The 24,943-nt window shown below is 47.7% G+C and overlaps 1 protein-coding gene across 1 annotated transcript; it reads left to right on the forward strand.

Annotated features, from left to right (window-relative positions):
* Positions 1 to 6,559: 6,559 nt before the first annotated feature.
* On the forward strand, positions 6,560 to 16,875 carry KCNJ2 (potassium inwardly rectifying channel subfamily J member 2). The gene is made up of 2 exons (XM_071573715.1): positions 6,560 to 6,665; positions 11,619 to 16,875. Exon 2 carries the CDS (start codon positions 11,835 to 11,837, stop codon positions 13,116 to 13,118), a length of 1,284 nt encoding a protein of 427 aa, XP_071429816.1. The 5' UTR covers positions 6,560 to 6,665; positions 11,619 to 11,834; the 3' UTR covers positions 13,119 to 16,875.
* Positions 16,876 to 24,943: the final 8,068 nt, after the last annotated feature.

Consider the following 24,943-nt stretch of genomic DNA (forward strand, 5'->3'; position numbering starts at 1 on the left):
GTTTGGTTTTACTCATCTGTTCAATTTTAGTTTGGAGGGACATTTAGGAAGGTGCCAGCTAATGTAATTTATGTCCCTCCTGCCCAGCCATGCAGGAGTTCCATGCAGGGCTGTGCAGCCAAGACCTGCTCCATGTCTCCTGGCCAAGCTCTCCTTGCTCAGCTTGGCTTCCTGACCGGCCAAGGGTGGGCACAGGGCAGGAGAGATGCTGTGGTGGCTCTGGAATGTCTCAAGGCTCTCCCAAAGACTGCTCAGAACCAACTCCAGGGACTGCTCCAGCAGCTCCAGGACACCCTCCCTGGTGCACCTGGTGCACCCAACACAGGAATTCAATGTTGATCAAGCTTTGAAGGATCCAACACAAACACACACAAACACACACACCGAGCCCCTCTCAGGGAGGGGTCTCCTCCACTGTCATCGGCATGGAAGTTCCCATTGGATGTAAACAGGCCCAGCACTGGCTCCTCAGGAAACTCCAGCTTGTTTTCTGCTGTGGTTTTCCTTCCACAATGGCCAATGATCTAACTCTCTGTTTTTAGCACAGTTTATTTGCTTTCCAGGAGAGAAAATAAACTCTGATATTGTCATTTACGCTGTGGCCACAGACTCCAGGCAAATTCTGAGGGTCTGGTATGAGCTGATAGAAAACACTGAGGACATTTGATCTCAGCTAACAGAGTAAAATCAAAAGTGTGAGAAAATGAGGAGAGCAGCCATTTATGTGATGTTAACACAAATCAGATGCTTTCAAGTTTATAAATGCAGTTTTCACTGGAGTGGATACACTGATGGGTAATAAATTGCAGTGATAACAAATGATCAGCAGCAGAAATGCAAGATGCTCACTGCAATGCAGGAAAAGCAGGCAGGGGTTTAACAGGGGCCCTCTGAGTCCCTGCTGGGTGGTGTTCTGCTGTTGGAAGGAGGTTTCACTGTGTACCCACATTTTCCACATCATCTCTCTCTCCCAGGAACTACCAAACAACATCCGAGAAACTGAATCTGCCCAGCTTGAATCCCTTTGGTGAACCAAGTTGTGAACACAAACAGGTCAGTAGGAGAGATGCAGAGAAGACATGCCATAGTTTTGCTTGGAAAAGACAAAAGCTTTGTAGCTCTTTCTGTTGCAGCTGACATTTTATTCTTTCTCACCACTCCCTTTCCCACTGGAAACTTTCCATGTTTCTGCCATGGTGGCACACACAGGTCTCTGCTTTCTCCTTCCTCTTACAGCCACAGAGCAGAGGAAACACAAGCCAGTGCCCATTCCCCTTTCCTCCTGCTGCACAGAACTCCTGAGGGCAGTTACCACCTGTTCTTGCTAACCAGGTGTTGTTGTGCCAGGGAGGTTGGTGGCAGGACCCTGAAGGGACAGAGAAGCCTTTCCCCCTTGCAGCTCTCCCCACTCTCACACCTTGAACAAACCCTTATAGGCATCAACTCCCCAAACTCTGCCAATCACACAGAACTGAAGCTGTGAGGAGGAGAATAAAGTGCAGTCACACAGTTTTGTGTGTGGAAGCTGCTGGCTCTTAACCCTTTTCCTTCCAGGAATTGTCAGGCTCCCTATGTCAGCTCCATGAGCATGTTCTCACCACTCTGGCAAGTTGTATTAACCATTAACTCCCTTTCCCCTGAGATATTCAAAGAATGGGAGCTCTGGAAGTTCTTTAGATAACTTTGAGATTAATAGAAAAGCATTAACTTTATGAATATGTAATTGCTTGGTCAGTTTTATCACTTCCATTAAAATCATTAATCCAAATATACATTCCCCACCTCTGCCTCTGAGGACAAATTGCCACAGCTGATTGCTGGCTGGACAAGGCAAAATATAGAATATTGCCATGTCACAAACAATGCCAGATGTCCCTGACATTTATTGCATTTCTGGAAGACTGTTCACAATCCTCAACTGTGAAAACCATTACTAAATGGTCCTGGAATTGTCTGGATACAGCAAAGCTTCGAGAAAACACGGAATGGGCAAGTTGTACATTAAATATCAGATTAACATTTCTTAATCATTTTTAGGCCTTAGACCCTGCAGGTGTTGAGAGCTGAGAACTCAATTTTATTACCAACAGGTCTCTATCATATTTTATTGGGTCTGAAAGTTTAGGGGGAAATTAAAGATCCTTTAAATTAGGCACCTTAATTTGTTGAGAATTGAGCCACATGGAATATAGTGTTGGAAAGAGGTTTTCTTTGGCAGAACTCTTTGGGTTGCTGTTGGATTCATAGTTAGATACAGTTCCTGCTAGCACTGGATTACTGTTTGCAATTCAGTATTTCAAGATTTCCTCACCTTCCTTCCCACATCCCCCATCTGCAGTAGCAAAGACTTAAAGTATATTCTTTTTTGGAGTTTTTTTTTCAAATGCAGCCACTGCCCAGTGACTTGTCCTTAGAATAAGACCAAATGAGACAGTCTGAAATCTTAAGCAGAGATTTTGGACACAAAATATATGGTTAAAAAAAATAATGTGAACGGGGTGTGAGTTCCACTCTTCTCAGATATATAAAGCAATTCAATTTCCTAAGTCATATTTCATCCCTCCTATGAACAAACATATTTTTATCCAATATAACTGTCTCACTGGCTGCACATCTGTATATCCCATTTGCTTGAAAAGTACAAAATATATTTATTTGCTCTCTGAAGCCTTATCAAACATGTAACCGTCTCTCTGTGGAATTTTCACAGGATTTACCCGTTCCTTCTCTTACCAGTGTGGTTCATTTCTCCTTGGAGATCCCAGCATTAGACCTATAAAGACCCAGTTAATGTCCAAACCCCAGGGGTTTGCTGTGAATGGGGAAACCACCTTTTCCTGAGGAATATTTTCCAGTTGACTTAATGGTTAGAGAAGAAAGGCAAACTTATGCCAGTTTACATGCATGGAAATGGTGAGACCAGAAGAAAGAGCCCAACGTGTTATTTATGGCATTTCTTCTCATCTTGTGGAAACCGACTGCTTTGATTCCACCAGACCATGTTTTCTTTGCAAGTACAATACAATTAAGCTATTTTCAGCTGGCAATAAAATCCTTGAGAACCAAAGCAGATCTGGCCACTTTAAGAGATGAAGACTAATGCAATCTGATAATTAGGCCATTTCACCGCCAAGACAGAAAAAGCAATTTAATAACATCTCCTGTGGAGCGAGACAGGGGCTAAAGCCTCTGGTCCCAGCTGGCAGGGGCTGTGCCTGCAACACAACTCCCAGTTTGCTTCCACAGGGCATCTGCAGATCTCTGCTGTGCTGAGAACTGAGGAGAGAACCAGGCCAGAAAAAGCCCCTTCTTTCACTGATACAGCCTGGAATCTCTCTATGGAAAGCATCCTTTTCTTACACCTCCTACACTGGTATGAAAAGGAATGTTCTGCCTTCTCAGAGCCCTTCCTATCCCTTTCTACCATTTCTTCTGCACACAGAGAGTCTTGTCTTGAAAACTCCTCAGCCCATGACTATTTCATGTTGCTCTTCTAACGTTTCAGTCAGGAGGCAGCGAGAGATTTCTGAGGCAGGGCTACATCAAATTAGAAAACCAGTCATCGAGAGAAGGAAAACAAACCCTCACACAGTCTTGAGGGTTAAGTTTTCAGCTGCCTCTCACCCTCTTTGTCCTGCCTTGTTGCAACAGGAAAGGGTTTTTTAGACTTTTCTTGCAACTTGAACTTCCCTGTTTGGGTGTTTGGAAGGACTTCTCTTGCTGAAGTCCATGCAGGTGGTTCTGTTCTGGTTTTCACTGGCTGTATAATAGATTAGAATCGATATTTCATTCTAAGAAGGGCTTTCTGGGCAGAGCTGCTCTGCCTTTGAGAAAGATGTAAAACAGTGGTGATGTGTATGCTCTGCCCTTCTTCGGTGTGAAATGCTGAATGGCAGTGAATAAGCCTTAACTCACAGCAGTGGGGCTGGGATGTCTGGGAGCAGCACATCTGTCCTCTTTATCACTCAGTTTGCATGAGTAAAGGCTGAGTAAGAGTCGACCAAGTCAGGCTGCAATCTGTAAATATCTTGTGGGTATTGTACAGAGAATTGCTGGACTCACTCCCCGGCTCACAGTGTGAGTTCTCAGCAGAGCATCTCTTCCCAAGAGTGGATTGCAGCTCTACTTTATTTCATTTCCATATAGATAGGCACATTCTTCTTCAAGGTGGGTCAAATTGTCACTAGTTTAGCTGTTCTGAGGAAGCACACAAATACTCAGAGTAACAAGGGATGTGTTTTTCTCTGATATAGGTACACAAGCAGTGCAGTGTTTGTGCCTGTCTTTCAAAACCAGTGGATTAAATGATCTTTGCTTTACTGAATGAACAAGATAATTGCATTCATTGCCTCTTATAGATTTTTTTCTCAGTTTCATCATTCAAAAGACTGTTGCAGGACTTCCACTTCAAAATGAACAGAACCACCCAAGAACAACTAATAAACAGTATGATTGCCCAACGTGCCAGATTGCTCAATACACAGAAACACTTGTCTCTCCTTCCCCCTCCCTTTCGCGCAAAGTTTGCGCATCCCGAGCACACACTCGGGGCACTTCGGAGGCAGCTGCTCTTGGCCATTGTGTTTATTGCGGCAACGACGCGGCACTTCCTCATTCGGGGCGAGGGGAACTCGCAAAACCTGTCAGTGCCGGGACCTGCGCTTGGGGGGACGGCTCAGCTGCACGGGGAGCGTGTTCTCCAAAGCTCTGCGCCAGGAGAGAGCGTTTGGGCAGAGCACAACCACTGAGTGCTTAGAGACAGCTCATGTCAGAGCTGTAAGCTTAGGAAACAAGTGAGGAGGAGGAGGAGGAGCAGAAGGAGGAGGAGGAGGAGGAAGAGGAGGAGGAGGAGGAGAGTTTAAGCAATGAGGAGCGACTGCAGGCACCAGCATTGCTGTGGAAAGTAAGGAATCATATTTACAGCCTGTTCTGGACATTGTAAGAAGCTCCTCGGAGGAGAGTGGCCAACCCACTTGGACCCGTTCATCCCTCAGCATCTCCAGGCAGACCTCCCTGCTGATTCCCACTGCCTTGTCCCAGAAGCATCCCCAGCACCCGTTTTCTGGGTGTTGCAGAGGCTGCCGTCGCAGCCCTGGGTGCAAATCAAGGTGTTTGTGCCAATGTCTAAAGCCTTGAGTGCTCTGCCCCCTGTGCACTCAGCAGTCACCTTGGCTCTGAGTTTCCCAGCACATGACAGGGCTCCCCGCTGGATTTCAGCTGTTGGCACTTGGGAACTCGGCATTCCGGGGGCAGCAGGAGTGCTCTGCAGTGGACACCTGCCTCGGAAACTAACACCCCTGCACTGTCCATCAGAGCTTGGCAAACTTCAGGCTGTGCTTACAAGGCTGGTTTTGTTCCTGCAAGGCTCCCAGCCAGACATTTCATCCTTATTTTTCTTTGTCTTAGGCCACGTTCACTGTCGGGAGGACAAGCTATTAAAAATCATCTCGATTTCTACGTATTTCAAGCCTGGACAGCCTGACTGAGCTGCCACAGGTGATCCAGGGAACAAAGACATGGATCTCACGCACTGCAGTCAGGCTAAAACTGCTCTTGCTTCCAGCCGTGCTCCAAAAGCTCTTAGCTCAGACATCAAAGCTCTTGTTTTGGAAGGGACGTTTGATTTGAGTTAAAGAGAAGGATTTTCAGCTTAGAGGCTGTGCTGTTCTTGCCTGGCTTCGCGTGCCTGTTAGGGTCAGGAGTTTGGGATGGGACACCTTGTATCTCCGCATTTCCCTTCGCTAAAATAAAGAAAGGAACCAAGGGACGAAACTATTCTGTCTCCAGTATTTTTTTCTCACTACACGGGGCCTCGGACACCAACCTGAGACACGGGAACGGGAGAAAGCAGGCACGCAGATCCCACACGGGACCTTCCCAAGTTGCCTGTGGAGTCCTGAAAAACCTCTACCGCGGCGGAGGGAGGGTGTGGGGGTACCCGCGGCAGGTGCTGGGTGCCCGCGGGCGCACTCGGAGCGTCCCGGTGCCGGGGAAAGGCGCACCAGCGCTGCCTCCCCGGGACCAGGACACCGGCCGCCTTCTCCCGGGACCCTCCGTACCGGGAGCCAGGGGACCAGGACACGGGGATTCTCCGCACCGGAGACCCGAGGAGCAGGAGACGGGCTGTCTTCTCCCGGGGCCATCCGCACCGGGTTGCAGAGGTCTCGCTGCCTTCTCCCGGGACCCTCTGCACCGGAGACCCGAGGACCAGGAGACGGGCCACCTTCTCCCGGGACCCTCCGCACCGGAGACATGGGGACCACGAGACCGGCGACTTTCTCCCGGGACCCTTGGAACCGGGACCCCGGAGCTCTGGCATCTCTCTGCCTTCTCCCGGTACCCTCCGCACCGGGAACCCGGGGTCTCCCCGCTCCAGTGGAGCATCCCCGCTCCGCTCGCGCCGCTCCCGGTCTCGCATCCCGCTCCCCGGTTCCCTCCCGGTCCCGCCCCCCCGGCCACGCCCTCGGGCTACCATTGGCCCCTGTGGCGAGCGGGGCGTGCCCGCGGGGGCCGCTATTAAACATCCCATGGCCGCCCGCAAAAAGGGGCCGCGGGCGGGCGGGAGCGCAGAGCGGGCGGCGGGCACCGGGCTGGCTTCTGCGTCCCGCAGCTGCTGGATCTTACACCGCTGCGCTCCACAGGCACCTCCCTCGCGGCCGCGGCAGGTAAGAAGCGCCTTCTCCATCCCTTCGAGACGCCCACCCGGCACCCCCTGGAGCGCAGCCCCCTCCAAGGGGAGAAGATGCGCGGCTGATGTGGGTGCGCGCGCCGTGTCGCGACACCCCCGGGATAAAGCTCCCCTTGCCAGTGGCTGCGTCCGCGGTTTGGAGCGGGGAACTCCTGCATTTCTCGCGCCCCATCCACGAGCTATTCTCAGCGCTTAGAATAATTCGATAGGTATGGCTGGAGCGCTCGAGCATCTGCTTCCAGCATCTGTTTATGCTCATAACTTTCCATGCACCAGCTGCTCCCCTCCACCCTCCCCGGGATATTTTATCCTGGGAAGGGCTGGAAGTTCGCATGACAACTCCGTGTCGCGCAAGGCGCACCGCTCCATCCCTTTCCCTTCGTCTCGCCTGTTGTCCCTGCACAAGAGAGAGGTCAGAAGCAGCGAGTCTCAGCGCTCAGTTGCGTGGGTTTGGGTGTCCGGAATGGTTTAGAAGGGTATGAAACGAACCTGTGGCTTCATTCATTGGCATTATGGAAACGGCGGGGATTCTTTATTTTTGATCATCCTGCTAAAACAAAATAGGAAGAAGGGGATAAAAAATGCCGCCTCTGAAGAGCCGTATTGTTTCAGCTTCGCTCATGACAGGAAAAAATACTGATAAACAAAGGCAGATGGATTTGGGGTTCGGTGCCCGGGCCAGGGGCAGGTGGGGACCCGCAGGTGTCCGGGCTGAGTCGAACCCGCGGCTCTGCCCTCGCCACCTCCCCGCCCTGCGGGCTACCCGCACTTGTCTCCGTGTCTGAGCCTTACCTTTACACTTGTTTGCTTTTCCATTCTCGCAGCCGGTGCACCGCGTACACCCCCTGGTGATGGCTGTTCCACTCGTAGTTATTTTGTCATCGGTTACAAATACCCCGAGCCCCTCTCCTTTGCAGGACAGCAGATGCAATCGCCACTTGTCCTCTTTCTTCTATTTCTTCGCACCAATTTCCCTACATAATCTGATCTTTAAATTTTTTTTTTAATTTTTTTTCCCCCCGCTGCCTGTCCGTGAAGGACAAACCCTTCGCCTGAAGGCATCTCGCCACTCCGTGTAACTTGAGTCCTGCCCAAGGCAGCGGAGAAGCCCTGGGGAATGACTTTTAAGGAGAAAGGTTACAGGGATGGCCGTGCCCAGCAGCGAGGGAGCAGGAATGTGCCAACAGGCTTCTCTGGGGCGAGAAGCTCCTTTGTTCTGTTTTTCGAGGGCAGCAGGGAAGGCGCTTGGCTGAGATGGTGCTGGTGCTCTCTTGGCAACATGTGCCCGGCTCGCTCCTCAGGGCTGTGTGGCGTCAGCCTGGGAATAAGCGCTCCAAGCGCTCGTTAGTGCTCCTCTCTACCCACCCCCTGCTTTCCGTGCACTTCAGAGTTTTCTCTCGGTCTTTACCCATCTGCAGAAATTCTCTTTGAGCTGCTCGTTGCAGAGTTTAGACATGCAGTGTGAGCTCTTTGCCCAGGAAAGGTCTGCAGGGGGATATGGGATGCTTGCTGAGGGCAAAGCAAGGGTTTGGGCTCCTCATCGTGGCATTTCCCCAAATCCTGGCTCAGAAACGCTGCAGATGCAGCACAGCCCCGTTTTCCCTGTTCCTCCAAGCATCCCCTCGCAGCACAGCAAGTCAGGGCTCTCCCATCCCCTCCCATCTCATCCCTTCCCAGTAATGCTGTCAGTGCCAGTGCTGGTAATTACAAGCTGTATGGCTTGTACTCCCTTCAGGAGGAAAAGTAACCTGAATTAGTAATAATAATAATAATAATAATAATAATAATAATAATAATAATACACCTAGTGATGATTGAATTTACAGCTGCGTGTGTGTCTGGCTGCGCTGCACAGGGCCCATTTTTACAGGTACTGGGGTGGGTTGGTGGGTACTGGGTTGGCTCTTTCTGTCCAGAGAGGTTTGCAGGGCTGGTCCCACACCAGCCTGACATTTTTGGTGCCACCAGCAGCTGATGGGGTGGGGTCAGCAGACTTGTTCTGCCTTGGAGCAGCAGGTGGATTAGCAAAATGAGAAGTACCATTAGATTTTCATGCAAATTTGCTTCTGGGATTTTCAGGGGGACCTCTGGTGAAACCACTTGTGAAGGTCAGGGTGAACACTGGTCAAGTGTGTGGTGGGACAGCCAGTGAATTCACGGGGTATTTCTCAGGAGCTCTCATGCTGCCATGAGCAGGAGTGAGCTCAGAGCCACTGGCTGGTCCCTGTGCATGGGGCCAGTCCTGCTCCAATCCCACCCATCCCAGCATCCTCCTCATTCCATGCACTTGCAAGGATGAGAGGCAATTTGTGCTGGAGAGCAAGTTGACAGCTATGCTGAGCTGGAACATGCCAGATCTTGTGAGAGATAAACTTCTAGCAGTCTGCAGAGGTGTCCTCAGGCACACCCCTGAATTTAGGACCCCTTAGAGCCAAATGGGTGCAGGTCCACTCCCACGGGTGCAGCACCCACAGAGCAGCCAGGGAGGAGAAATGCTGTGCAAGGTGCAGGAGGCAGAAGGTGCTCAGCCCTTCAGGAGAGGAATGTGACAATGTATGATACCTAATTTGGGTCCCAAACTTCTAAATGCAGCCACCTCACCATAGGAAGCTCCATTAGGATTCCAGTGATTTGTGGAATTCAAACAAATGTCCTCAGGTCAAGACTTTTGTGGGGGAAGCTGCATATTCAGTCACTTGAGACTTTACAGCTTATCTTTCCCTCTGGCACAAGTTTTCCTCTAAAATCCAGGAGACAATGCAGGGGAAAAAAACCCCAGACTTCAAAATAATTATGTTTCCTAGGCTGTGTGTTTCCATCAACTTGGAACAAAACAGACTTTGACCGTGGAAGTCGAACATGACTATGATTATAGGATGTGGTTTATAAAAGTGATCGATTTGCAGACCAATGCAATGGCTTTTCAAGAAGTTTTTTTTAATTTGTGTAATGTATTAACAGTAATTTCCCTTCCCCTCTGTGTTCACGTTTCTAATAAAAGCATTTTTCAGCCAAAACAAAAATCATTTAAGGGAGCATTAAAAGAATTCTTTTGTATTTTTGAGAATGATAACCTGATGGTAATGAGAAACCTCATGAAGAAAAAGTGTGAGGGGAGAAAAAAGTGGATCCTTAGACAGTGTAGGCAAGACTGTTGTATAAGTAAGAGTGAATGTACAGAATAATAGGGCAGCTACACCATAAGCTCTCCTGCTGAAAGCTGCACTCAAACTGGGCATTACTGAACCTATTGAAAGCTGCCAAAATGTCTTGTAGGAGCTGAAGTCACAGATGACTAATCTTGGCAAGTAGGCATCGGGATGCATTCTTGCACAACAAACAGGAGTGAGGGGAAAAAGAGGAGGTAAAAGTGAAGCCTAAAGAGACCCTGGAGGGAAAAGCAGCCTGCACGCAACTGTGAGCACGATGATGTTGCTGGTTGTCACCTGCTCTTTTCCTAACAAGTGTTTGCTGAGCTAAAGCCTTTGTAATGTGGTTGAAGGATGTGGGAAGGCTGAGGAACTGTTTGAAATCACTGAAGTTTTTGGAACACCTCTGCAGGGCTTTAGGGGCTGCTGCTGGGAAAGGAGAAGGTGGCTTGTCTACAGCTGTTTTCAGATCCGAGTCAGAGGAAGAGACAGCACTGAAGCCGCTGGTGGGCAGAGGTCCTGGTGGGCAGGGGTTGTGCAGCACAGTGGCTGCAGTTCTCTTGGGATTTGGACAAAGTCAGAGGAGTTTTGATGGCATTAATTTAGGAAGAGCATTGTGATTTAATCCTCTGTTATGGTAAACAGTTCTGAAGTCTCCTCTCCCATGACAAAGGGACGGCAGACATTCCCCACCGCTGGAGTTTAGCTTTGTGTCCTCCATGGGGCATGTGTGGATGGAGCAGTGGCATTAATGCATCTCCTCTGCAGCATTTCAATTCCATTTCCTGATACACAGAACATGACTTAATGGATGACGCACTCCTTAAAAGCTAAACCTGGGCCAAAGCCAGACCTCCCTGAAACAAGTTTGGTGGCTTCTACCCTCAGGAAGAAGGTTTTGTAGCCTCTCAGCTGAGTCTTAATTGGTGATGTTAAAGACCCACGGGACACTCAGAGCCGTTACCTGTTGGAGATGGAATTGGCTGCCTCGGGCTCCTGGGGGGAAGGTGCTGGTTCTTGCTGCTAAAGGTGTTATGAACACACTCAGCTGGTTCTACTCCACTGTAGTCTGTTGGTAGTTGTAATGTAAGGAACAGATGAGGATCATTACAAGGTTTAATTTGCTTCATACAACTTATGCCTAATGTGAGTGTATAAACCGTGGAGATCCTGATGTATTTCTGGAGTTAAAGAGGAATTAATGCTGCCCTTATTCCTGCCATTTGCAGAGAGTACACAACTCATTCTTTCAGCTTAATTAAAAAAATTACACGTGATATAATTTCATGGAAATCACTGCCATTTGCACTTTCCAAGTTTATTGCTTTTCCCCACACACTCCACCTTCCCTTTTGCACACTCCCTGGTTTGTCCTGGACAAACAGTCCAGGAGACGTTGTGTGTCACTGCAAAGAGCTTCTGTATTTGTGTTTGAACAGATGGATGTTACAGTGAGTTGTTTGTTTCAAAATACACAGAAAGGCCCGTTGTAAATAGCAGGGAAATTCTTTGCACATCCAGCTTTAAAGAGAATATTGCTCAGAGACTTGTGTGACAGGATCACTTCCTCGCTTTCCCTCGGGAAGAGCAATGCCTTCCTTGCAGTGATGGTGTCCCTCCTGTTCAGACACTATTGTGAACACTGAGCATTGCTGAAAGGGTTGTGGAGAAAAAGGAAGCTTCCTGCAGGTCTGCAGGAGTAATTTTCCTTGACACTTTCAGGTTTGATTCCTTATCCTGTTCCTCCAGGATCTAATACGGTGTTTCTCTTTCTCTTGCAGACCATGCCCTGTCTATGACGGTTGCTTGCTGAGCTAACTCTGCATGCCAGAAGACTGTCCTTGGTTGATCCAGGGGCTTTTGGGGACTCCGGCCTCTCCTCGGTTTTTCTGTGTGTGTGTGTTCCTCTAGAACTTTCAAAACTGTTTCTCCAAAGGGTTTTGCAGAAACTCAGACTGTTTTCTAAAGCAGAAGCACCTCAGTCCACAGCAGTAGTGATGGGCAGCGTGCGAACCAACCGCTACAGCATCGTGTCTTCGGAGGAGGACGGCATGAAGCTGTCCACCATGGCCGTGGCCAACGGCTTTGGCAACGGGAAGAGTAAGGTACACACCAGGCAGCAGTGCAGGAGCCGCTTTGTCAAGAAAGATGGCCACTGCAATGTCCAGTTTATTAACGTGGGGGAGAAGGGACAGCGATACCTGGCAGATATCTTCACCACTTGCGTGGACATCCGCTGGAGGTGGATGCTAGTTATCTTCTGCCTGACTTTCATCCTCTCCTGGCTTTTTTTTGGCTGTGTGTTTTGGTTGATTGCGCTGTTGCATGGGGATCTGGAGAATCAAGAGAACAGCAAACCTTGTGTCTCTCAAGTGAGCAGCTTCACTGCAGCCTTTCTGTTCTCCATCGAGACCCAGACCACGATTGGCTATGGCTTCAGGTGTGTCACAGACGAGTGCCCCATCGCAGTGTTCATGGTGGTTTTCCAGTCTATAGTAGGCTGCATCATTGATGCCTTCATCATTGGTGCCGTCATGGCAAAGATGGCTAAGCCGAAAAAGAGAAATGAAACTCTAGTCTTCAGCCACAACGCTGTGGTGGCCATGAGAGATGGAAAGCTGTGCCTGATGTGGCGTGTTGGGAACCTGAGGAAAAGCCACTTGGTGGAGGCACACGTGCGAGCACAGCTCCTCAAATCCAGGATCACGTCAGAAGGGGAGTACATCCCCTTGGATCAAATAGACATCAACGTAGGGTTCGACAGCGGCATAGACCGCATATTCCTGGTCTCCCCAATCACCATAGTCCATGAAATAGATGAGGACAGTCCTTTGTATGACTTGAGCAAACAGGACATGGACAATGCTGACTTTGAAATTGTAGTAATATTAGAGGGCATGGTGGAAGCCACCGCCATGACAACCCAGTGCCGTAGCTCCTACCTGGCAAACGAAATCCTCTGGGGCCACCGCTACGAGCCTGTGCTCTTTGAAGAGAAAAACTACTACAAAGTGGACTACTCGAGGTTCCACAAAACATACGAAGTGCCCAACACACCCATCTGTAGTGCCAGAGACTTAGCAGAAAAGAAATACATCCTCTCGAACGCAAACTCCTTTTGCTACGAGAACGAAGTCGCCCTCACCAGCAAAGAGGAGGACGAGATTGACACGGGGGTGCCTGAGAGCATGAGCACAGACACCCACCCTGACATGGACCACCACAACCAGGCAGGGGTGCCTCTAGAGCCACGGCCGCTCCGGAGGGAGTCGGAAATATGACTGACAGACTCTGCCTCTCTCTTTTGGTTGAAAGTTAAAAAAACCACATCTATCGGTCAAAGGCACGTTGACCTGAGAAGTTGGCCCAGAATAGTTTGCAGACAACGGTACTGTTGAAGAGTGGTGTGAAGGCAGCAGACCTGAGAAACCCAGGCTGGTTTTAGGGCTGTCCTCAGAGGAGGGATGACAGAAAATGAACTCTAAACACAAAGCACTAAACATGTCTAAGTATGAACAGAAGGCACATATGTTGTAGAATAAATTATGTATATATTTTTTTACAAAACTTGAACTTGCAGGCAAGCTTTGGTTGGGTTATTATTATTTTTTTTTCAACTTTTTCCAGAATGCTTCTCTCTAGGGAACAAGAATGTTTTTAATGGCATAACAAAGGCAAGGATCTGCCTTATTATTATTATTATAATTATTTTTTAAAAAGCTGCTGCTAACTACATGAACACAAATGGTTATTTTTGTTGCAGTGTAGTTTTTATTTTCTCTTGTGTAATTTAAAAAAAAAAAAAGAAAAAAAAGTCAGTGTTGAACTTTTTGGGTTGAAAAGCTCGTGATCAGTTCAGAGAGGCCGATGTTGCCAGAAAGTCTAAACTCCTTTTGAGGCCAGTAGTTTGATAGCTAGAATCAATTTCTCTCTTTCCAATTACATAAGGGGCATTATGTAATATCAGGCCAATCAGTAGCCTCCAGCAAAATTATGATTTTTGGGGGGAGAATTTCATTCTCTGTCTAAAGGAAAAATGAAACAAAACATACATACACATAGGAAAAAGTATTAAGTGAAAACTACCTAAATGGATACCAAAGAAAATGCACAGTTTTGCACAGTGGAGTTTATTTAAAAAAAAAAAGAAAAAAAAAGGAACAGGCTGCTTTAAACAAAAGAATTTCAAACCTCAGACACTTTTTTTGGTTTTGACTTTTTTCTTTTTCTTTTTTTTCTTTTTTTCCTAAGACCTTTATTTTGCACCTTATTCTAAAAACTTAAGACTTGGATCTAAAGTGAGCTGGGGCTCCTCTCTTTCCTCCTCCTCTTCGATGGGGGAAAAAATTCCCTCTTTTCTTGGGAGAAGAAACTCAGCAGCCTGGAGCTGGACCTCGAGCTCCTCAGCTCTGAGCAGGAAACTGTGCCATGGTGTGGAGCTGCTGCTCGATGCCATGGGCTGAGGCTGCTGGGGCAGGTGTTTGGGCATGGATGAGCCAAGCAGGAGAAAGCCCCAGGGAGAGGTTTCTGAGGAGGAAGGAAGAGGAGAAAACAGCTTTGACAGCACAGCAGTTGGGAAGGGAGGAGGGATTGCAGCATTTTGTACAAAATGCTTCTCTTTGGCAGGGCAAGGGTGTCAAAAAAGTGTGTTTCCATTTCATGGAGAGAGGGATTATTTGGGGAGGATGAGGCTGCAAAGGGAGTTCCATCCCCTGCCTCCTGTCCCTGGCAAACACCGAGTGGTCAGTGGATGAGACAAGTCACTCAGCTCTGAGCTGATATTGTCACCTTCAGCCAAGCTCTGGCTCTAGTGGTATTTTGGCTGCTTCACCCAGAAGGCTTTAAATTCTCTGTGCCTCTAAGATCAAGGAGACAGCAAAGCTGTGCTTGGCACCTGCTCCTTGGGGAGCGGGCGCAGAGGGGCGTGGTGGGGACAAGACTCCCAGTCAACTCTTGCAGTATTGGATCACTGTATGCCATTAAAAAACAGCTTGTTCTAGGTCTGATGTCTTCTGCAAATGGATATCTGTGAAGGCCTCTGGCCCCTTCCAGCCCTGCCTGAAAGAAATGCCTGCAATGAAATGGTTTCTGATAAGATGGTATCTGCAGTGTGTGGGTTCAGAACTGTGGAAATTCAACATTGTGAACATGGATTTGGCTACTGGAGAGGGCAGATGATGAGGTGCAAGTTCTAAGGCTGTTACTGGGGTGGGAGGATGTAAAAGGAGGAGAAGGGTGAACGTAAAAAGGTGATTTGATTGGAGTTTCTGGGTCAACAGTGGTGAAGTCAATGGGGTGCTGCTAGTGCTGCTAATTGTGATGTTCTTGTTAAAGGAAAAACACTAAACCAAAGAGTATTCAGTGAAACAGAGGGTGCATGGAAACACCGTGGGGAAGGGAGGCAGAGTGGGAGAAAGGGGACCTGTTCTCAGGTCAGCATCCCCCAGGTGCACAGTGCTCCCACTAAGTGATACTTGAGATATTTGAGGGAGGGATGAGAGTTGGGGGATAGGAAATACAGCATTTGTCTTGTTTCTTTGAAACACAAGAAATTCAGAGAGAAAAAAAAAATCCCTCCCCCTTAACATTTCTGGTGCAGAGGTTTTGGGTTTGTTGTTTTTTTTTTCTTTTTTCCTTCTGTTTTGTTTTGTTTTTCAAGTCAGTTTTTCAGAAATATTTTTAAAATGTACATTTTATAAAGTTTATCAAGTATTTTCATATTTAAAGCCAAATGTAAATAGAAGTCTGTAAAGGAGGACAAGGAGAAGACAACGAAAAGGCCACAAAAAGTATCACTTCAGCTCAGCAGTCTTGGCTCACTAGTACTAGATGCTACAGGTTAGCATGATTTTTAGCAAATACTTGCAAGCCTTATAGGATTTCTACTGCTCTGAACTTCTCTTTATTTATTTTCAAGCATGGACTTTTCATTTGAAAACACGTTTTAGTTACTGGCATTTCTCAAAGCTCCCACCTCCTGAGTGCTCCTCCTGTCGAGGGTGTGTGTTGGGGTAATCCATGACTCTCTGCCCTGTTCTTTTTTATCACGACCCTTTGTCTTTGCTGACTGAACCTCCCATTGCAGGGCTGCCCTCGGGGAAGCTGCTAGACAGAGACCTGCAATGTAGACTCCATGGTACCCTTCCCCCTTCTCCAGCAGTTCTGTGTTTCTCAGCCTGCTGTAGGTCAGGCTATTGTAGCACTTCAGCAGCAAATTGGGTTGGTCATTTTAAAACACGGTATTATTTTTAAGGACTAGACAGTGACTGGCAGCATTTCTTCAGTCCCCATTGCTGATGCTGCTTTGGGGCCCTCTAAACTGACTGAGCTCTGCCCACAGACTCCACCAGGCTCTGGGTTTTGCAGGAGCAGGACTGGCTCGCACAGAAGGTTTTTACTGTATTCCGCTTAGGGGCTGGGGGGGAATATGTTATTTCTGCCCTTCCCTGAAAATACTTGAATGAGACACATTGTCTAAACCATAATATTGTGTACAGTGACAAAAGCGTTCCGGAGGCAGGTGGGGATGCTCCTCTTCCTTCCTCCATCTCTTCCGTGCGGGTTGGCCTTGGGGAAGCAGCAAGGGTGGGAATCCTGACTTAGCAGCTCTTTTGGTGACACTCTCCTGGCCATGAGACACTCCTGTGGTGTCAGTTCAGCGCTTGCTCGTCTCCAAAAAGACAAAGGGTTCAGATATTTAATTTGTTCTCTTAGGTCTTCTTTTTCATAATGGATTACTGAGAAGTACTGTAATGTCTTTAAATTATGGCTGCTCACCACCATTGTGAAGGAGAAGGTGCTGCATAGTTGCCACTCCACAGCCAACAAGAAGCTGATTTTGTAAGGACTTTTTGGCCTGCAGCTGTTGCAAGGTGAACAATCTCGGCATCTGACAGTTGTCCATGACTATTTTCCTGTTTGCAGCCTTTTTGTATCAAAGTCTTCCTAATGTACTGCACAAATTGTGGATTGTACAGATTTTTATATATTATGTCTTATTTTATTATTTCTAAATAAATAAAAAAAAATTGAGAATGAGCTGGTGTGTGCAGCATGTGTGTAAAAGAGAGGGGATATGGGTCTGGAGGGGGTTATGGAGCTGGGTTTGTGGTTGTCTCAGCACAGGCATTGTCTGAAGCACTTTAGGAAGAGACAGATTGTTCTCTGCCTTGACAAAAGGCAGGAGGAAAGGTGATACCACTGTTACTTCCCAGATGAGAACACAAACACAGTGTAAGGCAACTTGTACTGAGGGAAGATCTTCCCTAGACAGATCAAGGGACTTTCTTAAGGTCATACCTGGGACAGCAGAGCTCCAGGTCATCAGCTACAAGTTGCATGAAATGAAAAAATGCTCAAAGTCTATAAACTGCAAAGCAGGGAAAGGGGGGGTGGGGAATGAGAGCTCAGAGCATCAGCAAGCACAGTGCAAGATTGGGCAAGGGATTAAAAAATTAAGCAGGAAACTCATCTTGAAATCCTCGTGTTTCATGTCTGCCTGGAACATCCCCTTATTGAAATGATGTTCCTCAGCTCAGCTCAATTCCAAACTCTGTAATCTCCCTCCAGGCCTCATTTCCCTGGAGTCCTGAGCCCAGTGTCACCAGCACGGGGCTTTGTGGAATGGGACAGGGAAGTGTGGCAGGGACAGGCCTTGAGGAACCAAAAAGAGCCATGATGCCCTTATTGGCGTGGCTTGGAAAGCTCCTTCCCTGTTTGTGTGTGGCTTCCAGGGCAGATATTGAAGCTGCAGAACTGTGACTCAGCTCCAAAGTGCTGATCCAACGGGAATCAAATGCCCTACCGGGGCTGGGGGTGGCCAGGGAGCATCTCAGGGCAGTGCTGACCTCTCTGCTGATCTTCCAACCTTTGTATCAGGCTGTAAGGCCATTAAATGGTGCCAGAGATGGAGGCCTGACCTGGCTAGCAGCACTCCATTTATAAATTCAAATTTACTTTTCAAATCTAATGGTCTCTTGGAAAGCTTATAATAATAATTACAGAGCTGGATTTAGAGATACAGATTAGCTGTCATAGCCTGGATCTGCTTATTCTCTGTGCTGAAAAGCATCCCCTGAGAGAGCTGCTCACAGCTCTGCTCCTGGCCCTGATGTTCCTGCAGGGACAGTGGTCAAGGACCACTCTCAGCTTGGGTTCCCATTCCCTAAATCATTAGCACCCTCTCCTGTCAGTGCCTCTCCCTCCTCGTGCTGGTCCAGCTGAGGGGAGTCAGCACAAATACAGCAGCAGAGCACAGATGCTTTTGGGACCTTGCAAGGCAATAGCTCATCTCTTCTCCTTCCCAAACAAGCTGGATGCATCCAGCCAGCACCAAGGATGCACTGCAGGCTCTGGGAATGTGCTGCCTGAATCCCAGCCCCAAGGATGCACTGCAGGCTCTGGGAATGTGCTGCCTGAATCCCAGCCCCAAGGATGCACTGCAGGCTCTGGGAATGTGCTGCCTGAATCCCAGCACCAAGGATGCACTGCAGGCTCTGGGAATGTGCTGCCTGAATCCCAGCACCAGGGATGCACTGCAGGCTCTGGGAATGTGCTGCCTGAATCCCAGCACCAAGGATGCACTGCAGGCTCTGGGAATGTGCTGCCTGAATCCCAGCACCAGGGATGCACTGCAGGCTCTGGGAATGTGCTGCCTGAATCCCAGCCCCAAGGATGCACTGCAGGCTCTGGGAATGTGCTGCCTGAATCCAGGCAGGGCGAGCACAATGTCCCAGGAGAGGAGGAGCAGCAGCAGGACTCAGGCACTGCCACTGCTGCTGGTGCTCATGCACAGCAAGGCATGTCAGAGGAACCAACTGAACCCTCTTTTCTCACTCAACAGGACAGAAGATGGGAACAATGAAAGTTATAGAAAGGTCAAGAATGTAAAAATGAAATGCAAGTCTTGAAAAAATATATTTACAGTCTGTAATCCAGCACCAATATTTTCAGCTTGTTTGAGTGTGCAAATCCAGGCTGTCACACACAAGCCAATGCATTTTATAGTTTTGGATGGAAAGACCGGAAGGGGTTATGAACACACCTGTTCCAGTAGTTTATACATTTTATATTATTCTTTAAAAATAAAACTTCTGCTCTTGCCTTATCCTTCCTTATTGGCTTGGATTTAAACCCACAGGTACTGGTCACAGATTTTATTTTAAAAAAATCTGCGTTGAGACTCAGATAAATGACATTTTCATTGAACTGTGAAATCCCTGCTGAATCCTTCTGGTTGGGAAGCTGTGGCCATATCATAGGATGGGTGAGAAGGGACCTCTGGAGATCTCCTAGTCCAACTACCCTTGTTGAATACCCTCCTCCTCCCACCTCCCAGCTGTAACAGATTCCAGGATAACTCAGGAATCAAGGTGAAACCCAAGTCTTAGGTCTCATTTGCCCTAACTTGGCCCTTTTCTGGTGGTTCCTTGTTACCAGAAGTGGGAGGAAGGACTCCCCAGGCAAACCCTTCTCCCTTCTGCTGCAAGAGGAATGTTGGCTCCTTGGGAACAGGTAGGAATCCATGGCTTCTTGCTTTTCCAGGACTGATATTTTCCTAAATTTTTGTAAAGGCAAAATATCCTGCTGTGCACAAAGTATATTTGCTATGCAAATCAACTCAATTATGAAGCATTGCATGGCATGCAAGGTGCCTCCTGGCAGTGCCTGTGTCTCATCCAGGAGCAGCAGGGATGCAGCCTGGGGCTCACTGGAGCTGCTGCTCCAGCCTGGAAACACCAACACTCAGCTCTAAATAAAGAGCAAACCAAACCAGAGCACTCTGAGGCCACCACCTCAGAAATATCTTGCTTATCAGGCTTTGAGAAAGACCTGGCTGCTGGTGTTGCCCAAGATGAATAAACTCCAAGGTGCTGCTTCCACTGAACTCATTACTGGACTTTAATTGATGTGTCATGGGCTCTCCACAGGAAGGGATGGATTTCTATAGTTTAATAGCAGAGGATCTTTATGAGCAGGGCTGCATCTCACCCCAGGGCAGAGAGATTGCCCAGAGAAATAATGCTGCTTTAGCTCTGGTTTTTGAAGTCTTTCAGTACTCTCAAACAGTGCAGTGGCTGTTGCTCTGGGAAGGTTGGACGTCCCCTTTACCCAAAGCAGTTCCATCCTTGCCCCTGGATTCCTGTGGGATCCTTTGCATGCACACACAGAATGCAAGACAACCCAGAAAAGCTGCTTTTTTTTTTTTTCCTTTTCCCCATGTTGATACTTGCACTGACTTCAGTTCTGCTGCAAAGGCAGAAGCAGATCAAAAGTTGGTATTTTTCTCTGTTTACACCTAAGGCAAGAGAGCTTTGGCTGACTGCAGGTGACTCAGGATCTGTGATGAAAACACAGGGAATTCCATCCTTCCTTTTGCAAGAGGGTTTGGCAAGAGATACCAGTCCTCTAATAAAAAGCCCAGCAACTAACTGAAGAAGAAGAAAGCTTTAAAGAAAAAATAAAGTGAATAAAGGTATGGAGCAGCTCTGCATTTCAAAACTGCTGCCCTGAAGGACACCTGACTGCAGATTTGGGGTGATTGCAGTGACACTTCTGGAGAGGGGAAGCAATTCATTCAATGCAGGAAGGCAGAATGTCACTGAATGTCACACAGGCTGTGCTGATGGAGAATGGTGCTCTGAGGGCTCCCACAGTCCTTGGCCCCTTCTCCCCTCTGTGCCTGTCCAGCCCCAGCTCTGATCCCATGTGGGAACTGGGCTCGGTGGGAGGCAGTGGGTACAGAGGCTGTGGATCCCCCCAGGGCTCTCCTCCACACCCTGGGCACGGCCACTCGTGTTGGCAAGGAAGCCAAGGGATTAAAAGCAATTAGGGAAGCCCTGACTTACCCTAATTAGAGCCAATACTGGAGCTCTATTAGATCTTATATCTCAAGTACTCCCAAGCTTTCTCCCAAGGGTCTCTGAGGTTTATTTCTGCCCTTCTCATTCTTCCTCCCTTCTTCCCTCTCTCCTCCCAGTGATGCTCTTCACCAGGCTTTGATCTCAAGGACCGTTGTGGGTTTGGTATTTACCTTTACAGTTGCAACATTTTAATGCAGTTGGAGCGTGTTAGTATTTTCAATATTTATAGCTCATTAACTCCTTGATGAAATCCTGCTGCAGCTCCTGTGCTTGGTATTTAATGAGTTGGGGCTGCCAGAATTGTCCCTTGGCGTGGTATCTGACAGCTTTTCTATTGAATTAACTCAAGGTATGCATTGACTAAACATCTTCAGAACCTTTGGACAAACAGACTGCGTAAGATTCATAAATTAATGCAAATCAGAATCAAAAATGTCAGCCCAGCTCCCCCAGGAATCCCTGGACCTCAGCATGTTGTGACAGTTCTTGTTTAAGCAAATCTGGATCCTTCAGTGCGAATAATGAGAGCACTTTCATCCCAGTGGTATTACCAGGGAGCCTAATGTGCCATTCTCCTTAAAAGTGTAGTCTCATCAGATATAAATTAAACCACTGGGAGGGAGCAGGAAAAAGGAATGTGAGCAGCATTTGCATGGATTGTCCCTCTCTTTCATTGGCTGCAGGAATTATATCGTGGCACCTCTTCCATGACAATGTCACTGTTACAGAGAATGATTAAACAGTCCCAGCTTGTTGCATTCTGGGTTTTCACACTTGGAGGTTTTGTTACACATGTAAATGATTTGCATCTATTTGAGATATGATTAATTATGTATTGCTTGAAAGCCTCATGACACGCTCTTCAAATCTTGCAGGTTTGCTTCCACGGATGTTTTCATGTTGCTGGAAAGATTGATTTGGATGGGGGTTATTTCTGATGGGTGTTCAAGAGGAACCTCCCCAGCATTTTCACAGGTGACTTTGTCTACTCCAAAGGCTCAAGGAGTTTTGCTGACACCCAGGTCATCATCCATGGGACACGTAAACCCTCAGACCATCTGCCAGCAGAGGGATCAGGATCGGCCTTTTGCTGCTGACCTTCCTCCTGCTCTGTCCCCAGCATGGGAGGGACATAGACCTGTTGGATTGAGGCCACAAAGATGATTAGAGGGATGGGGCATCTCTTCTATGAGGAAAGACTGAAAGAATTGGGATTGTTCAACCTGGAGAAGAGAAGGCTCCAAGTTACCTTATTGAAGCCTTTCAGTACCTGGAGGGTCTGAGAGAGGGACTTTGGACAAGGGCCTGGAGTGACAGAAAAAGGGGGAATGGCTTCACACTGACAAGGAGCAGATTTAAATGAGATATTAGGAAGAAATTCTTCCCTGTGAGGGTGGTGGCACACTGTCACGAGTTGCCCAGAGTAGCTGTGGCTGCCCCATCCCTGGAAGTGTCCAAGGCCAGGTTGGACAGAGCTTGGAGCAAGCTGGGCTGGTGGAAGGTGTCCCTGCCCATGGCAGGGGGTGGATTGAGATGATCTTTAAGGTCTCTCCCAACACAACCCATTCTGTGACAGTTTCCAGCAGTGCTGTGAGAGTTCATAGTCTGAGTGTTCCTCACAAGGGCAGCTCTGCACTGTGGGATTTGCTCTGAAAACTGTGAGCATTGGCACTCCAGTCCCTGCCCACCCTGGCACATCTGCCAACGAGACACGCTCAGCCCGTTCCAGCATGGGAGATCTTGGTTCAGATAGGAGATGACCACATTCCTTCCTTCAAGTTTGTCTCCTCCACACATCAAAAAACCTTAACAAATAGGCATAATATATGCCCTGGGGAGCAGAGAAAGCTGCTTTTCTTTTTCTTGGCTGGCTTAATTCGTGCTGGAGTTGTATGACTTTTCATCTCTGCAGCTGGAGGAACAGCCCAGCTCGCAGTGTAAAAGTAGTATGATAAATTGTGGAAAAAGAACTTGCTGACTTTCCTAAGAAACTCTCCTCTGCAGCTCCTCCTCTCGCTGTACTGCTTCCAGAGCCCCAGAATTCATTGCATCAGTGCATGTTATGGCACCTTTGGGATGTGTTAGTCATAAGAATGAAGCTACTGGTGCTTTGCAGGCATATTTTAACTTTGGCTCTCACATGAGAGCTCTGACACATCCGTGCTGTCTGCACGTCTGGGTAGCGTTTGCCTGGGGATGCCTCCTGAGGTTCCAGAGCACTCAGAAAAAGGAAACGTCTCATTTATATTTGCCAAGGTATGTGTGAGGTCCTTCTGTTATTCTTTGGTGGTGGTGAGGCCTGCTGGGTATGGGGTTATGGTGGGATGAAGGCAGGAGTGATGACCCAGATGGGAACTTACGGGATTGTGCTGTGAAGTCCAGCTCCAGCCCTGTCCTTTCTCTTCTCAGTCACTGTTTGCCCAGATGGTCTCACTTGTGAGCTCCTGTGTGTGATTTCCTGATCTCCTCAGGCTGCATTGCCCCTTGGCACTGCCCCCTGCACGGTGCTGCTCCGTGTGCCCTCCCATGCCCCACAGCCCCAGGGATGGAGCCAGCACAGCCTCCAGGAGCTGCCCCTGGCACTGGGAGGCTCCTGCTCCTGCCTCTGCCCAGCTGCAAACTGCCTGTGGAATCCTCTGGGCAGCAGCCCTGACATGGACTCGGGCTGATCCTAAGGCTGCCTCCTCTGAATTCATCAGGATCTCAGGATTCATCTCTAATTGCGTGTAATTAACTTCTCCTCTCGGGGCTTTGAGATGGGAGCTGATAAGTGAGAGTTCACACCACTTTGTGGACATTTGCTCCTGGAGGCAGAAGTCCTGTCAGGGTCTTTTGATCTCAAATGCTGCAATCTGGAGCAATTTCAGTTTATATTCAGAAAAGGGAGATCAAACCCAACTCTCTGACTGTTTTTCCATATAAATGTAAGAGAATTCCTCATTTAGCCCTGCAGGGTTATTGGGTGGTTTGAAGAAGTTTTCTTTGGCATTTTAGGCCCAATCTAAGGTAACCATCAATGACTGCTCAAATATTCTCTAATATTATTATCAAATATATTTTATCTGGCTTATTATCAAGCAGTGCATTGTCCACCAGTAAATATACTGTGATTAGGAAGACTTTAAACAACAAGGTATTTTAGATTATGATATTCAGGTATTACATGTATATGTGGTCCTTTTATCCTCAGTGTCATTTCCTAATGTTTTCCACATAACCATGATCATTTTATGGAGAAAAAAGGACAAGAATGGTCTGAAGGAAAACTTTTCTAGCCTGTCCACATTAAATATTCTCACACAGAAGAGGCTGTGGCACAGAGAACAACCTTTTAAATTTTTCTTTCCCTCAAAACGAATGGCCAGACAGAGATCTGGCAGACAAAAACACATTAGAACAGCAAAGTACAGTGGTTAGGAAAGGTTTTGTTAAATGAAATGTCCTTTTTGCTTTTTCCCTTAGGGAACAATGTGAGAATTTCTTTTTCTGAGCACATCTCTTTCTGAAGCAAGCTCTGTGACTGGTCACAACCTGCAATAAAAATGCCATATGCAAGAGAATATATTTAATATTAGGAAGGCAAAATGGAACGATATGATCTGTTTGGGGTTTGAAGGTAAATGTTTAGACATTTTTTTCCTTTAAAATAATCTGTGATAGATGCTGGTTAGCTTACTGGGAAATGAAATCACAGAGGATTTATGCCATTAATGACAGGCTATGATGTCAAAGACATTTGGCCTGTGGCCATAACCTTTTGTGTGGCTCTGCTTGATTCTTATAAATAAACAGGCCTGCTCAGCTGCTGCCTGGAGAGGAGTGCCCAGCACTTGGGAGCACTTCAAAATACTGAGTGAAAAACTGAGGGCAAGGAATGCCCTGCAAGGAGTGCTCTGCTCCCTCAGCATCCCTGGTGGAGCCAGCAGGGCTTGGTTAATGTTTAAAGGAGCACCAGGTTACTGAAAACACACCGAAACCAAGCTCGTTTTGTGAAGCTCCTCAGTGCTGGGTTGATTTGCAGTTATTCAAATGCCTGGATGCATCATCAATAATGTCCATCAGCACGAGGTTTGTTCCACATCTGTGGTCTAAGAAAGCAGATTGGATTGGCTTCTACAGCCATGCCATTGGCACCCAAGCTCAGGGGCAGGTGGGCAGAACTCAGATGGGAGAGGAGCAAACCCAGGACACTCCATACCTTAAAGAACACTGCAAATCTGCCTTCGGGGAGACAGGGAAACCCT

The sequence above is a fragment of the Pithys albifrons genome, chromosome 19 (genome assembly GCF_047495875.1).
Source record: "Pithys albifrons albifrons isolate INPA30051 chromosome 19, PitAlb_v1, whole genome shotgun sequence".
NCBI classification, from domain to species: Eukaryota; Metazoa; Chordata; class Aves; order Passeriformes; family Thamnophilidae; genus Pithys; species Pithys albifrons.

Excerpts from the sequence above, each read along its gene's own strand:
- KCNJ2 (XM_071573715.1), top strand. The coding sequence starts at position 11,835 with ATGGGCAGCGTGCGAACCAACCGCTACAGCATCGTGTCTTCGGAGGAG.